The sequence below is a fragment of the Xiphias gladius genome, chromosome 16 (assembly GCF_016859285.1).
Source record: "Xiphias gladius isolate SHS-SW01 ecotype Sanya breed wild chromosome 16, ASM1685928v1, whole genome shotgun sequence".
NCBI lineage: Eukaryota > Metazoa > Chordata > Actinopteri > Istiophoriformes > Xiphiidae > Xiphias > Xiphias gladius.
The window spans coordinates 7,254,663-7,268,568 of record NC_053415.1 but is presented as its reverse complement, the minus strand read 5'-3'; the positions used below and the strand labels follow the sequence as shown (position 1 = coordinate 7,268,568).

Sequence of the window (13,906 nt, the reverse complement as noted above, 5' to 3'; positions counted from 1 at the left end):
GAATGAGCACTTGAAATAGTGTCAAAAAAAACCCCATAAAGGTGCTTTGTACAACAACAAGGGCCAGTTGTATAAAAAAACAGCTTCAGATTGTGTTCAGAAGTATTTGACTGAGGATATACAGTGACGTTATAAACAAATGAATTTGATAACAACTGCCGCTGGCGTATCACGATGTTATTATATGCAGCCACTTGACTTGTTGGCCACACACCAGCTTTGCACTGACAAACTCAACTCTGACAAAGGGAGTAAATGATCCACTCACTACAATTTCCTTATGATTGCACATTTCAAACTACATTTCTATTCCACTTTATCATTTAACGGTATGTTTTAGTCATTGACTATGTTGTCATTTGTGCAAAGATTACATTTAACTCCGGTACTGGTGGGGACTTAGCTTCTTTGCCAAGCCCATTATGAGATGGCTTTCTAACTGGGCTGAAAAGCTAACTTTAAACGAGCACAGTGGGCCACATGCAGCTGTACTTGCCATATGCATAGCCTTTAGACACTGATTCACACCTCCGAGGCACTTCATTTGCCAACTAATGGAAGTGAGCATTACTCTGTGAGGCCCTGATTCAGACATAAGAATTCAGCCCCTGCCTTTTTGATAATGATGTGAGCTGTCCAGAGTGCTTCACAGTCTCCTGTGAACGCGAGAAGCAGTAAGGAGATCATACAGGGAATGAATTCCCATTTTCCAGTCATCTCCTGGAGGTGTATTTAATGTACAGTCTTGCCAGACCAGAATGAGTGCAGGCCAAAATTGTGAAACTAAATCAGAGCAGGTGAGAGAATGTTGGGTATAAAACAGAAACTAAAAAGTCTCTGAAGGGTCAGTATCATGACGTGCTGTTTGAGGGCTTTACACCAGTGTTAATAAACTGAATATCATTCATTTAAAGTAACATTACATTACAGTTTTCACATCATTGACATCTTAACTGCAAACTTCTCATTTTAATGAAAACTGTAAAGTATTATGTATATTTTAAGTGTCTTGCGCAATGACTGCATCAGTCAACATAAACATTTTGTTTACCAGTGAATCTTTGCTGCTGATTACTGGGGTATGAGTAGGAGTTTTCAAGAACACAATTCTATATGTTAAAGAATTAGTTAATTTTCTTGTTGAGCGTTAGATGACAAGATTGATGCCACTCTCGGGTCTGTATGCTAAATATAAGGCTACCATCAGCAGCCATTTACCTTAGCTGAGCACAAAGACTGGAAAGGGGGAAACAGCGGCCCGGCTGTGTCTAAAGGTAAGAAAATCTGCACTAAATAAGCAAAAGCTTTTCGTTTGTTTATTCAAAACAAAAGAGACAAAGTGTAAAAATGCCATGTTGTGGTTTTACAGGGATTTATGCGTAGTTACTTAGAGGACGTTTCTCTTTACCATGAGGTTGCAACAACCAGCTTAAACTCTCTGAAGCTACTGCTCCTGTCCAAGAAATATTCTGCTGCATAAACTCCTGTGAAAACTCTTGGGATTTTGAGCTTTAGAGGCGCTGATAGGCAGATTTTTTTTTCACCATTAGACGGAGTCAGGCTAGCTGTTCCCACCTGTGTCAGGTCTTTGTGCTGAGCTAAGCTAACCTTCTGTCGGCAGTAGCTTCTTCATGTTTAAGTATGAGAGTGGTACTGATCTTTCCATTCAGTTCTTCTTCCTCTCATCTAACTCTTAGAAAGAATAAGAATAAGCATATTTCAGAAAGTGCGGAGCTAATTCTTTAAGGAGAGCGGAACCATTAGTACACAAAGAACACTTTATTCACAGTAGTAGTCGGAAAAATGAAAATCTCTGCATCATTAAAAATGATGATGCCTGCTGCTTGAAGACATTTCGAAAATGTTGAATAGTCTGCCTACAAGTTATACCAATATCACAATAAATATATATATATCTTTTTAAATTTACCTTACTGTTCCTTATAAACAAAGCAGATAAATTGACTCCATGACTTGGAGCTAGAAGTGATAGGACTGTTGCTTAGAGGGATTTGGTGCTTGTTCTCATTGTCGACTAGTAATTGCTATATGCCGCACAGTTATCTATGTCCCCATTTCCTACCCAGTTTGTAGGGAGACCTTCCATGATGGTTTAAAAACAACAGACCATGTTTCAACTGTGTTGATGAATAAGCAGGGTAAAACTTTATTAATCAATAAAACTTTGATCTTTGACAAAGAGATATCATTGTTTCTTTTACATAAATAAATTGTGTTTACATCATCTGTAATACCATTGATATCATTAATGTACAAACAGACGAACAATATTTCTGTTACATAGTCAGATTTATTGTCATTTCAGTTACATATTTCTATCTGTTTATTGTGTGTGTGTGTGTGTGTGTGTGTGTGTGTGTGTGTGTGTGTGTGTGTGTGTGTATGTTTGTGTCTGTATGTGGCTGCAATGCATTTGTAACCACTGAAGCTGTAAGGGTTTTTACAAGCCCATGCAAAGCCTATAATAGAAGAGAGGTGGTTAGTATTGCCATCATAATTTTGTGAAATTAATTAAATTGAATGGTTAGATGCCTTTTCGGGGGCAATAATGATAATCTGTCAATTCATCAATACAAGTGCAATTAAAAGATACACAAATGTCAAAACAGCAAATATATGGCCTCAATGATTTGGTACAGTTCATCAAGTTGCAGAATTCATATTTTGCTTGATAGTCAAAACATATCAAGGGGCAGGGGGAAAAAAAATCACATTTTAGATGAATTAAATGCAAACGCAACTGTGGTGGTCATGGGGCTACAGTTAGATTTTACTCTTTTTTTTTTTCAGCTGCTGCACTCACCCAATGATTTACAGTGAGTGCAAAAGCTTCCAAGATCACCCATCACTAAGGAGTGTAAGGGGGGACAGGGCCACAATCACAGTACCCAGCTAAAGGTTCTGTCGCATGAATCGGCACAAGAGAAGTGGCATGAAAATAAAACAAAGTGCAAAGAAGAGAGGTAGAAAGGATTTTGCTGCCAAGATCAAAATAGTCTCAAGTTTATTCAAACAGTTTACCATATGAGCAACAGAGCCAGTAAAGCATATTGTTACTGACACTGAGTTATAATGAGTTTGTTCTGTGCCTTATGTGGTGGTGTCAGCATGTAAACACTGTGCTTTGCTTGTAAAAGTAATTGTAAAGATTGTCTTTTATGCATCAGAGAGAGGGAAAAACATTACATATCAGTGTGCTGTTGGTGAGTTGAAGTGGTGTGAGCTTCACACCTTCAGTTTCTAGCTAGTCCTTATTCCTCACACAATGAAACTAAAGATAATACCACTACATTTGCAACTTGTCCAGTATGTCAACTCAGAATTGATGATGACATTTCAGTTTGGATGTAGGCCTCTTCAGAGTCACTGTCCATGGCTTTGTAACTGTGTTCAGCCTGGGATAAATTTAGACTCTTTCCCCAGGATCCAGTGCACTGAATACTAATTAACTCTCTTGTCATGTGGTCTCCAACCAGAAGGGGGCTCAAAAGCATTATGGATCCAGATTTACAAGAAGAAACCAGGCCTCAAACAGTTTACCTGTCCAATTCACTTCAGTTAGGACATTAAAGTAGTAAGTAGGTAGACAGGTCATCTAATATCAGTTTGCACGTAAGACAGTATCTATGCATTATTTATATCAGTTTTTTTATGATTTCATTCATCTCAATGAATTTATATAAAATCAATCTATGAACTGAATTGAATTTCATGAATCTAATTGCTCATTTAGAGGTGCTTATGTTAAAAAAAAAAAAAGAATTATCCAAGAGGACAATCCAAGAGGATTCACCTCTGTTTAAATTTTCAGTGTTTCTCTTGAAATATTCTGTTTGATCTAATGTCCGAGCTTAGGACACCCACAGTCTCTGACGTTCAGTAAAGTAATACTGTTTTCTGCCAGCAGGTAAATGATTATTTTACATGCTTTTGAAAAATAATAATAAAATAATGATCTGCTTAGTAATCACTTCTTTTTTTTTGAGAGCTTCTGATAAGTATATAAGGGAAAATTGTAAAGCACAGCTGAGCCTTGGACAGCGACGTCAGATCACACCTACACCAAATCTGAGACTCCCACTTACAGTTCAAAAACTTACAGTAAGACTTGTTATTTCATTTCACCAATAATCTACAGCAATATGTAAAACAACATTTACAGTATATGTGCACTAGAGTAAACATTTTTAAATATATGCAACACCAATCATCCTGTACTTTAAGTTTGAGCTGTCTACTCCAAAAAGCATTAAATGTCAGCCTTAAAGCACTGTGACTATTTGTGACCATTGTTACTGATGCACATAAACAGTGTAATAAACATATTTACAGATTGTGTGGTTTGTATTAACATTCTGTTCATTGTACATAATATTGAACGATAACAATGGGGAACATGCAGAACAAATGGGTAATAATAAGCAGGTAAGCAGATACAGGAGAAAACGACATCTCTGCAAATGATATGAAGTGTAAATGATATTCCCACAGGCTGCTTTATATTTGTCAATGTGCTTAGATTCATATTAGCTTTCATCTTTCCCATATGAATGTTCCAGTCAAAATGGAGAAAAAGCATAAAATATTAGTAGTTAACTAATATTAACTAGATTTACCGCCTCGTGGTTGTACGCCGCCGCCAACCTGTTAAGTTGCAGTTTACATCTATGTCTGTCCAGACTCATATCATTTATGTGGTGAGGACTTTGAAAGAATTTTTATAAAATGTGAAATATGGTCACAATCTCCCCCCTGTTCCTGAGTCATGGCGTTGATTAATGGCCAGAAAAGTGTTTTTGCACAGCGTTATGATGACGTTTGACCCTTTGGATAAAAATGTAATTACTTCATCATTTTATCCTTTTAGACATTTCTGTGAAATTTTGTCATATGAATAGTTGGTATTGGAATTCTTGAGTTATGGCCAAAAACATGCTATGTGGGGTTACAGTGACCTTGACCTTTGACCTTTGACCACCAAAATCTTGTGCAACATTTGAAGAAATTCCCACAAGGCATTCCTGAGATATCGCGTTCACGAGAAGGGGGATGGATGACCCAAAAACATAATGCCTCCAGCCATGGCCGTCGCCAGAGCGGAGGCATAAATAAAAGTATTAAATACCCCAACTGGATTCAGTATAACGTTCCATAAAGAAAATGATAAATAGCAGGATTATAGAAAATGGTACAGGAACATTTCCTGCCGGGTTTTCAAGCCTGAAAGCGTGTTACAGCAAAAACATAAGATAAATGTTGATGTGCTTTTTCCGTCTTACCCTTATAAAAACTTTCTTAATATTCTTCAGTTGTTAGCCTGGTAAAATTTTATTATAAGTTTCAAGTAAAAAAACAAAAGAATCGATTTCAGTAAATAACTGATCAAGGTATGAGTGTGTTTGTAAACAAATTAAAAGATTCTGTATGTATAATATATGGCAAGGAAACATATTTAAAGTCAGATACAGATGTTAAGCCAAACAGGCTAAATACCCTGAAATAATTTTTTGGTTAGTTTTAATCACCCACTGTGGACACTGTGCTAAACTGTCAACAACAAACAACAGTGCAGGAAGAAAAGTTTGCTAATTTGTGCTTGGACACATCACATACACTGCAGTAGGCTATGCGATGCGATACAAATAGGTCCATTAACTGAAGCTTTGTACAATTACGTTTATGGCAATATTTGTCCTTAGTGTCTCCTGTCCTCTTTATTTCTGCTTGATTTTAGTTGCAGAGGTTTTAGATCAAGGCGGACCTCATTGTGTTCATTAAAGCGTTTCAGCCTTTCATAGAAAGCAGTGTTTGCTGACTCAGCACTTCGCTCTGCTTTCCACATCCTCCCTCTTTCTTTCAGGAACAAATTAGGATGTATAGTGGCTGCATTGAAGGTTCACCTTGACTGGTTCACCTTTGTGTTTTCGGAAAGAAACAGCTGTACTTAATGATATCTAGAACTAATAATAATGAGACTAATAAAATAAATAAATAAATCTGTGGGCAGCTCAGCTCAACATGGAGATTGAATTGTATGTATACACAACAGGGAGACATTTTTTATATGTTAGCTACACCATTTTGATAAATTTTGATTTTGATCCACATTATGCCCACCAGGACAATAGCTGAACCCACAAGGACAAATCAATATACTGTAGTTTCTTGCATTGTGACAGCTGTGTTGTGCGAACAGTTTCATCTTAGCAGCAGCTGCTGTGTGTCCAGGTTGAAAAAAACGAAAACTCTTTGTTAGGTGTAATTTTGAAACTTGTGGTTTCATATACAAAAAGTGAAGAAGAGTGGAAATAAAGAACTGAACTGAAGCGCTCTCTTTCAAGGGAGAGGTATTCAATCGCGTCCTTTTCCTTCAAATTCTCTCAAATTCTGTGCGTGTGCGCGTGTGTGTGCATGTTATGTCTGCATGTATGAATGTACTATGTACAGTATATACAGCATATGTATATATATGCATGTATTAGAACATGAGTGTGTAACATCCGTATATATGTGCATGTGAAGTGTGCATGTAAGTGTATATGAAAGACAGAAAGAAGACGGCGAAGGGCAGGAGGCAGCCAGGTATGTGGGCGTGTGTGTGCATTTGTGTGTGTGTGAACCTGTTCGTCTGGTCAACACACATGTCTCTCACTCAAAGCGTTCGTAGTTCCTCGTCTGTCTCACACGGGGCACCATGTCCTTCAGGAGTCTGTGGAGACAGAAACAGGGTCTCACAGGAAAGTAAGAACGTACATGTGCAGAAACTATAGCTTCTGCAGGATGTCACATCCTGGCAGCTCGGCACTCATCAACCCAGCTAGTACAGATCTGTCAAGTTGACATGTGAATCTGGCATTAATAGAATATGGATTGCACCTAAATGTACTGAGGAGAAATGGTTCAATATTTCAAATCAATAGGTCAAAGAAATGTGGACAGAGGACTGCTGTTGGTTTATCTCTTACTTGACCCCATATGCCAAAATGATGAGTCCAATAAGAACTCCAATGGTGCCATCCAGAAACCAGACATCAGCATGGTGCTTGAAGACTTCGGCACTGATCAGAATGGAAAATCCCATGATAGCTCCAACCATAGAGTTAAACCCTGCAACGCACAAAATGTGGAAAATATTATGTCTGTTTTTCCAAAAGTGATACACAGAAAAGAAATGAACCAGTAATCCCTTCACCTGAGGACAAAGTATCATCAATCTATTGATGACATTTTGGGAAATACGGAGAGTTAGATGGGGATGGGGATATTGACGCCACCCTATATCCCAGACTATGCCAGGCCGAGAGTAGTGACTTCCTAGAGTTCGGTTGTCACAGTGAAGTCGCCCGGTATCCAGCTTTAGAGGTGCTGGTGGGCAAAATTTTGTTGCATTTGGACAGAGCCAGGCTAGCTGTTTCCCCCTGTTTGCAGTCTTTATGCTAAGCTAAAATAAGCTAAGCTAACAGGCTGCTGTACAGACATGAGAGTGGATTTCATACTCTCATGGAACTCTTTGGAAGAAAGCAAATAAGTGTATTTCCAAAATGTGACAGTATTCCTTTAACTAGACCTTTAAGCATGCAGGTGGTAGATGACAAACATTCGTTTTGAGTCATTTTTGAAACTAAAATATGAATGGTTATAGACTGCACAATCCTTGACCATACTTGAGTTACCCTGTATAACGGCTGACGTTCTTTTATAATTACATTTCTCCTTGTGTGAAAGCTTGCACAGTGGGTTCTTGTTTCGCCTGCAGTAAGTGTATAGTCCTGTGGGAAATATATCCAGGCTCTGAGAACAGCAGCCTCAGGTTTACTGGATTGATGCCCTGTGCGTTCTGAGACTTGGGGATAGCAGTGTGGGTTTGTGAATGTGTGTGTATGTTTGTGCGTGTGCTGTACTTTTGTTCACCTGTGCATGTGTCTATGAGAAGCCAGTGGGTCATAACCTATTACTTCTTTCATTTCAGTTTATGCAAGGAGCTGTCACACACTGAAGCACGCACCGATATACTCTGCTTTGTGGTTTTGGTTTTAATTCTTTGGATTCTGTTTCCTTTTGGTTGTCACGCTTGTTTTTATATTTGAGGTTAGTGTGCCCTAACCCTAATGGCCTTTTACACTTGATTTTTGATTGTATAATTCTTTATACTTCTACTTTACAACATTTCAGAGGGAAATATTGTACCTTTTTACTCAACCACATTTATTTGGCAGTTATAGCTACTAGTTACTTTGCATATTAAGATTTTGAACACTTATAATGAGCATATAAAATGTGCTGCATTGTTGTACGGTGAATTTAATTACCCAACCACATATAAATAATAAAATGACCTCCCTCTGGATGAGCTAAAACACTGAATTGCCTCTGAAAAGTAATAACTCCCGCAGGAGTCATAATGAGCACTTTTACTTTTGATACTTAAAGTACATTTTGCTGATAATAATAATGTACTTTTATACTGTGATATTGCTAGTTTTACATATGTTAAAAGTCTGAAAACATCTTTTACCATTGTTCATAAAAGAGTGTTAACATTACTTGGAAACATCTTAAACATACCAGCTCTGTAAATATTCAGAAGTTAGTGTTTGATGCAAGTGTTTTAATTTAAATTTTATTATTTCATATTGATATGCTATAAAATGAATATATTGAATATGAAAAAAATGAATATATTCTAATTTATTTTTGTTTGTGCTGGGCACCATCTTGTTATTTCTCTATTTACAAGTAGCATTCAACCTAATCCTAACCTTTTCTTCAGTTAAAATGACAGGAAATTTTAACATTTTCATTTTCCTCACTCAAAACCAAAACAAGTTATTAAATCAGTTTGGTAATTTCCTTTGGTTGAGGAACTTCTCATTAAAAACTGAGCGCATGAGGAAGAGTTAAATTTTGCTCTGTATTTTTAAAAGAAAAGAAATACAGACTATAAATGTTAACTAGGAAAGTCTGAAGAAATGACTAATTAGTTATGCAAAACCTACAAATACTATTTTCCAGACCATTTATCTGCAAACCCTGCGTGAGTTCCATTTTCCCATAGTCATTCTGTTGTCAGTTGAAAGCTGTGGAAAGAATTACTGATTGTTGTGTTATTCATTTGTTTACATTCATCTCTCTCTCTGTGTGTGTGTGTGTGTGTGTGTGTGTGTGTGTGTGTGTGTGTGTGTGTGTGTGTGTGTGTGTGTGTGTGTGTGTGTGTGTGTGGTTGTCTGTATCTTACCATCAGTGATGAGTGCCCGACTAGTCAGCACTCTTCCCAACATGAACTTTGCCACAGCCAGCACAGTACATGTGAGTCCACTCACTATGGCCACACTGAAGAGGAAGTCATCCTGAAGAAAAAAATTAGAAAGAAAATAGCAGGGGAGGAGGTGGTTACACGTGTGTTGGATGAAATAAATTAAAGATGACAAAAATGGAGGAAAAGCAAAAGAAAAAAACACAACATACAAATAGAGAAAAAGCCACAGTATGGCCGTGAAGACAGCACCAACATTATTTGTGAAACAGAATGGTCCACCAAGCTTTTGCCAGATCCACCATTAATAAAATATACAGGCTTAACTTGGTGTAACAACCTAAATTCATACAGATTTGCCTCTAAGTGCAGTAAGGGTCTGCTGTTTTCAACTGAAGTGTCAAAGAGACTCAGCAAAAACCAACAATTGACCCAGCAGTGTCTCCCTATCAGATTTAATGAGCCCAACAGGGAAAGGAGGACAGAGACAGGGAGGAGAGAAACTATTATATACTGGTTATAACATATTTGGATAAAATTACACATCCAACCTATCAGCCAGTGTATAGCAGCCGTGGCTAGTGTGGGCCTCTGCTTACACAAATAGATGTAATATTATCTGTGCCGGGTTGGTGTCAAAATATTCTCATTGCCAAGAACTGTACAGTGTGTCTGTTAGATTTACATGCTCATAAATTAAATCAAAAAAACTAAAACTCAATAAGTAGGTTACAGCTCTGACACACTAAAACTAGAAATCTGTAATCCTCCACTGCTAAACTGTGAAATTTGACTTATTTGATATAGGTTTTTTTTTCTTCCTTTTTTATCTGAACTTCTCCTCCGATGTTCTCTATGCAAAAGGAACTTGTTGGACTGCGTAGGCGTGTAAAGACTAAGCTGGCAACTAAAAAAAAATGTCATTGTTAACTAATCTGCCAATTATTCTCTTGATTAACTGATTTACCAGAACCCAGGATGATGTCTTCAAATTTCTTATTTTCTCTAATCAACAGTCCAAAATCCAAAAATACTTAGTTTACTATCATATATGAAGAAAACCAGTAAATATTCACATCTGAATCGGGGATTTTTTTTTCCTTGAAGGTGCTACTGTATATGTAGGTTTTTGCTATCTCTAGCCAATGTTAGCATTAACAGCTGTTTACTTACCAGTCTAGAATAAAAGTTGCGAGTTCAGCATGAAACTTCATTCCTTTACTCACCAAGTGCTGTCTCCAGTGGTTGAAAGCAGCGCCAATGTTAACTCTTGTTATGTTTCTATTTCTATCGCTTCTTTTCCTCTGCTGAAGCTAGCATGCTAACCAGCTAGCTTCGGCCCATCCTGTCTCGTAATAGTACTTTGTTATAGTGAGTCACGGTAGCGTCCAGTCTGCCCTCAGTCCAACATGAGAGGATGAAGTAGTAGCGCTTCTCAGAGGACGTATTCTAACCTCTTGTCCTGTAAACGCAACGATGGCTGAAGCTGTTAATGCTAACCTTGGCTATTTAGCAATAGCAAAAACATATATATAGCACCTTTAAAAATGACTCAAGATATCAAGATTATCAAGATAGTTGCCAATTAATTATCTTTCAATCAACTAATCCATTAATTGACAGATTGTTTAAGATCAGGAAAGACTGGACTTGATCTACTTATGTTGCACTGGTTTGGGTAAAAGAAAAGTATGTATTTCTTATTGGTCCATTATGTTTGGTGACCTCATTTAATGTCAAGTAAACAAGTTTTTAGCGAAATTGCACGTCCTTTCTGCTGACCCATCATCTGAAGCAACATCAGTTCCTGATAATGACGGCACAGCTGGATCAGCTGTCACTCAGCAGGTTGTAAGAGCTTTGTATGCTTTGGAGTTTGGAATTTGCAAAATTAATGTGATGTACTGTCCAAATAATAACTACTGCTAGCGCAGTAGTTTGACAAGCATCTGCACATTCATTAAAAACTTGTATTTTGAATTTATATTGTTAACAGATCCATCAAATCAAAATTTATAAAGTAACTGCTCAGATACTGAAAGTGCATAAGCCAACAAAGCTTTATTTATTTTTGCATATTTAAAAAATATTTGAAATCTAAACTTGGTAGTGACGTCACCCCTTCCCCTGGTATAAAACTGTGCTGATGTAGTATCAGATCAGTACGATCAGCTGCATCGTCCAGTCACTAACAGGCTTCTAATAAAGGGGTGTGACGATCCGATAAAAGACTTCTGCAAAGGAAGCGCTCTTCTATCCCCGCTCATGTCTCCTCAAGCAAGGAGCAAGGGGATGAGAGATAACGTAATAAGTAGCACCCACTGACACCCGTGAAAACACAGACTCCCTTGCTCACTCATTCAATATTTCCTACATGATAGATGCACCTTAATTTACTGTGTAGAGAGCAGTAATTCATTATGGCGGACACTTATGCATCATCATCTTTTTGTGTCATCACTAACAGCTGTAGAGTTGCACAATGTTACTTTTCACATTTATAAATCATGATACCTTGCATTGTGAGATTATTAGCATAAAGTGGTGTAAAAGCCATGGGAACTACTTTTTTCGTTCCATGGTAAGAATTTCTTATAGTTTTCCTACAGTGGAAAAATATAAAAATATAATAAATAAGTAAAAGGGAGCCTTTTATAAGCCCTTGATTACGTGGTCAGGTTCCCTTATTACTCCCATTTACCTGAATTATATAGAGGCAAATGAAGAAGAGCTTGTGTTGTGTTTGTATTTTACAGTTTGGACACATTATTAAAGCCTACATAGTTCATAATCTGCCTTTAATGTCACGTAATTCCACCCTCAATTCCACGAGGCAGGTATTCCTTTCTGTTCTTTACAGATGATTCCTTATTTGGGTTTTCATTTATTGAGGAAATCTCATTAAGGTCAAGATCTGAGTGTCATCTGCGTGTCACGGCATGCTTGTATCGTATGTATATATTACATGCATCAGTATGCGTTGCCCTCTCTCCCTCCAGCGGCCAGGGACAGCCAGTCTCAGTTCTCTGTGTTTAATCAGGCACTAGAGGCAGACAGCCTGCCATGAGAGCAGCAACCTAGGTCGTGACGTGAATCAGGATTCCTGATTTTCTGCACCCTCTGTTCACTCAGTGGGATTTTACAACCCAATACTTCAAGGTAGCACCACTTTACAGTATTCACAGTGTATTGCAATTTTATTCAGGATATCAAAACAAAATTTTGTCAATGACACCACTGACTGAGAAATGTCATATTCAGACTGCAGATTCTTCTGCCCCTCTTAAATCTCTCATTTTCTTTTTCTTTTCATAATTTCTGTCCGGCTCTTTCTGTCACACATGCTGTCCTGTAGACACATACAAACTGAGCACATAAAGAGATTACTGCTGTAATAAATCACCTCTCACTGCTGTCTGATGAAGACCTTGGTGAAGAAGTCTGTTTTTGCCAGAAAAAAAAATGTCTGAGATCTCTCTAAAACAAACCGATAACCAGTTATAAATAGTAGGTTACATGCTAAGAATAATCCACAATAGGACAGTACAGAATGTGTTGTCATCTCTCACAACCTTGAATGGAGACCAAAGAGATTTCTAAAGGTTTGCATGATGTTACTACACATAAAAATATACACATTTATTTTATTTGAAAATAAAAAGGTAGTAGAGCTAGGTAAGTGTTCTCAAGAAACAAGTCTAGATTGTACGAGAAGTTACAAGGAAGGGAAAGAGATGCTGGAAATATTCCCGAAAGATAGAGAAAGTAAGAAAGAGAATGCCAAAGAGACAGACAGTGGTAATAGGCCCTTGCAGGTGTCAGGAAGCTCCTCTGAGACTCAACACCCACAGTTTCTATTAACATAATGGCACTGGAGCATCAAACACAGTCGGCAGAATAGCTGCTGACCTCAACTTGCTTTTCTACTGGCTTCTGTCTCTTGGCTTTATCTCTCTTCATTTGTGGTCAGAGAGGCTTTAGTGACAATGAACACATGAAATGAAAACTTAAAAACGAGACACAACTTTGTTTGTCTAGTACAGATAATTATAGAAACTCCCATTGGACCTGCATATCTACCCTTCCCTAAAATCTTATCACATCCACATGGATGCCAAAACTCTGTTTTTCTCTTCACGTTACCTACTTCTGCTCTTAATCTGCTGTTTCTCACTTTTTTGAATTTATTTGTCTTCGGATTCAGCAGTTGTCCTCCTGTCTTATGGGTGTGTGAATTTGGTAACCAATGGGTCTGTTGTTACGTGGCTTTTCAACGTTCAGTTAATTTACTGTAGTAGCACACAGATTGTGGTTTGTGAGACAGCAGTCTGGGTGAATCCAAGACGAAAGGTGTGTTCAGACAGAACGCGGGGCGAATTTTATATGTGTCTCGGGCTGTGAACTGCCAAGGCGCATCCCCATGAGGTGAAATTGCTTCAGCTTGAGGGAAAGATTCACACTTTTCCTGGGGCTTTTTGAATCTGCTTTACAATGTAAAGCAACAAGAGGATGTGTGTTTACACGGCAGAGTCCAAAAATAGTCCATCAGTAAATTTGAACAACTAACGCGAAATAAAATTTGCTTCTCTTTCTGTCTAAACGCAGCTTAAAATGACTTTCTGTAAAGCAACT

At 37.8% G+C, this 13,906-nt stretch overlaps 1 protein-coding gene across 1 annotated transcript in view; it reads right to left on the bottom strand.

The window, feature by feature from the left end:
- Positions 1–6,424: 6,424 nt before the first annotated feature.
- Positions 6,425–13,906, bottom strand: part of LOC120801197 (transmembrane protein 163-like) — a 62,203-nt gene continuing 54,721 nt past the window's right edge. The window contains exons 6-8 of the mRNA XM_040147830.1: positions 9,257–9,368; positions 6,987–7,128; positions 6,425–6,730 (exon numbers count right to left, since the gene is read on the bottom strand). Of these exons, the coding sequence (XP_040003764.1) occupies positions 6,670–6,730; positions 6,987–7,128; positions 9,257–9,368 (315 nt within the window). The 3' untranslated portion in view covers positions 6,425–6,669. The remainder of the gene's footprint in view (positions 6,731–6,986; positions 7,129–9,256; positions 9,369–13,906) is intronic.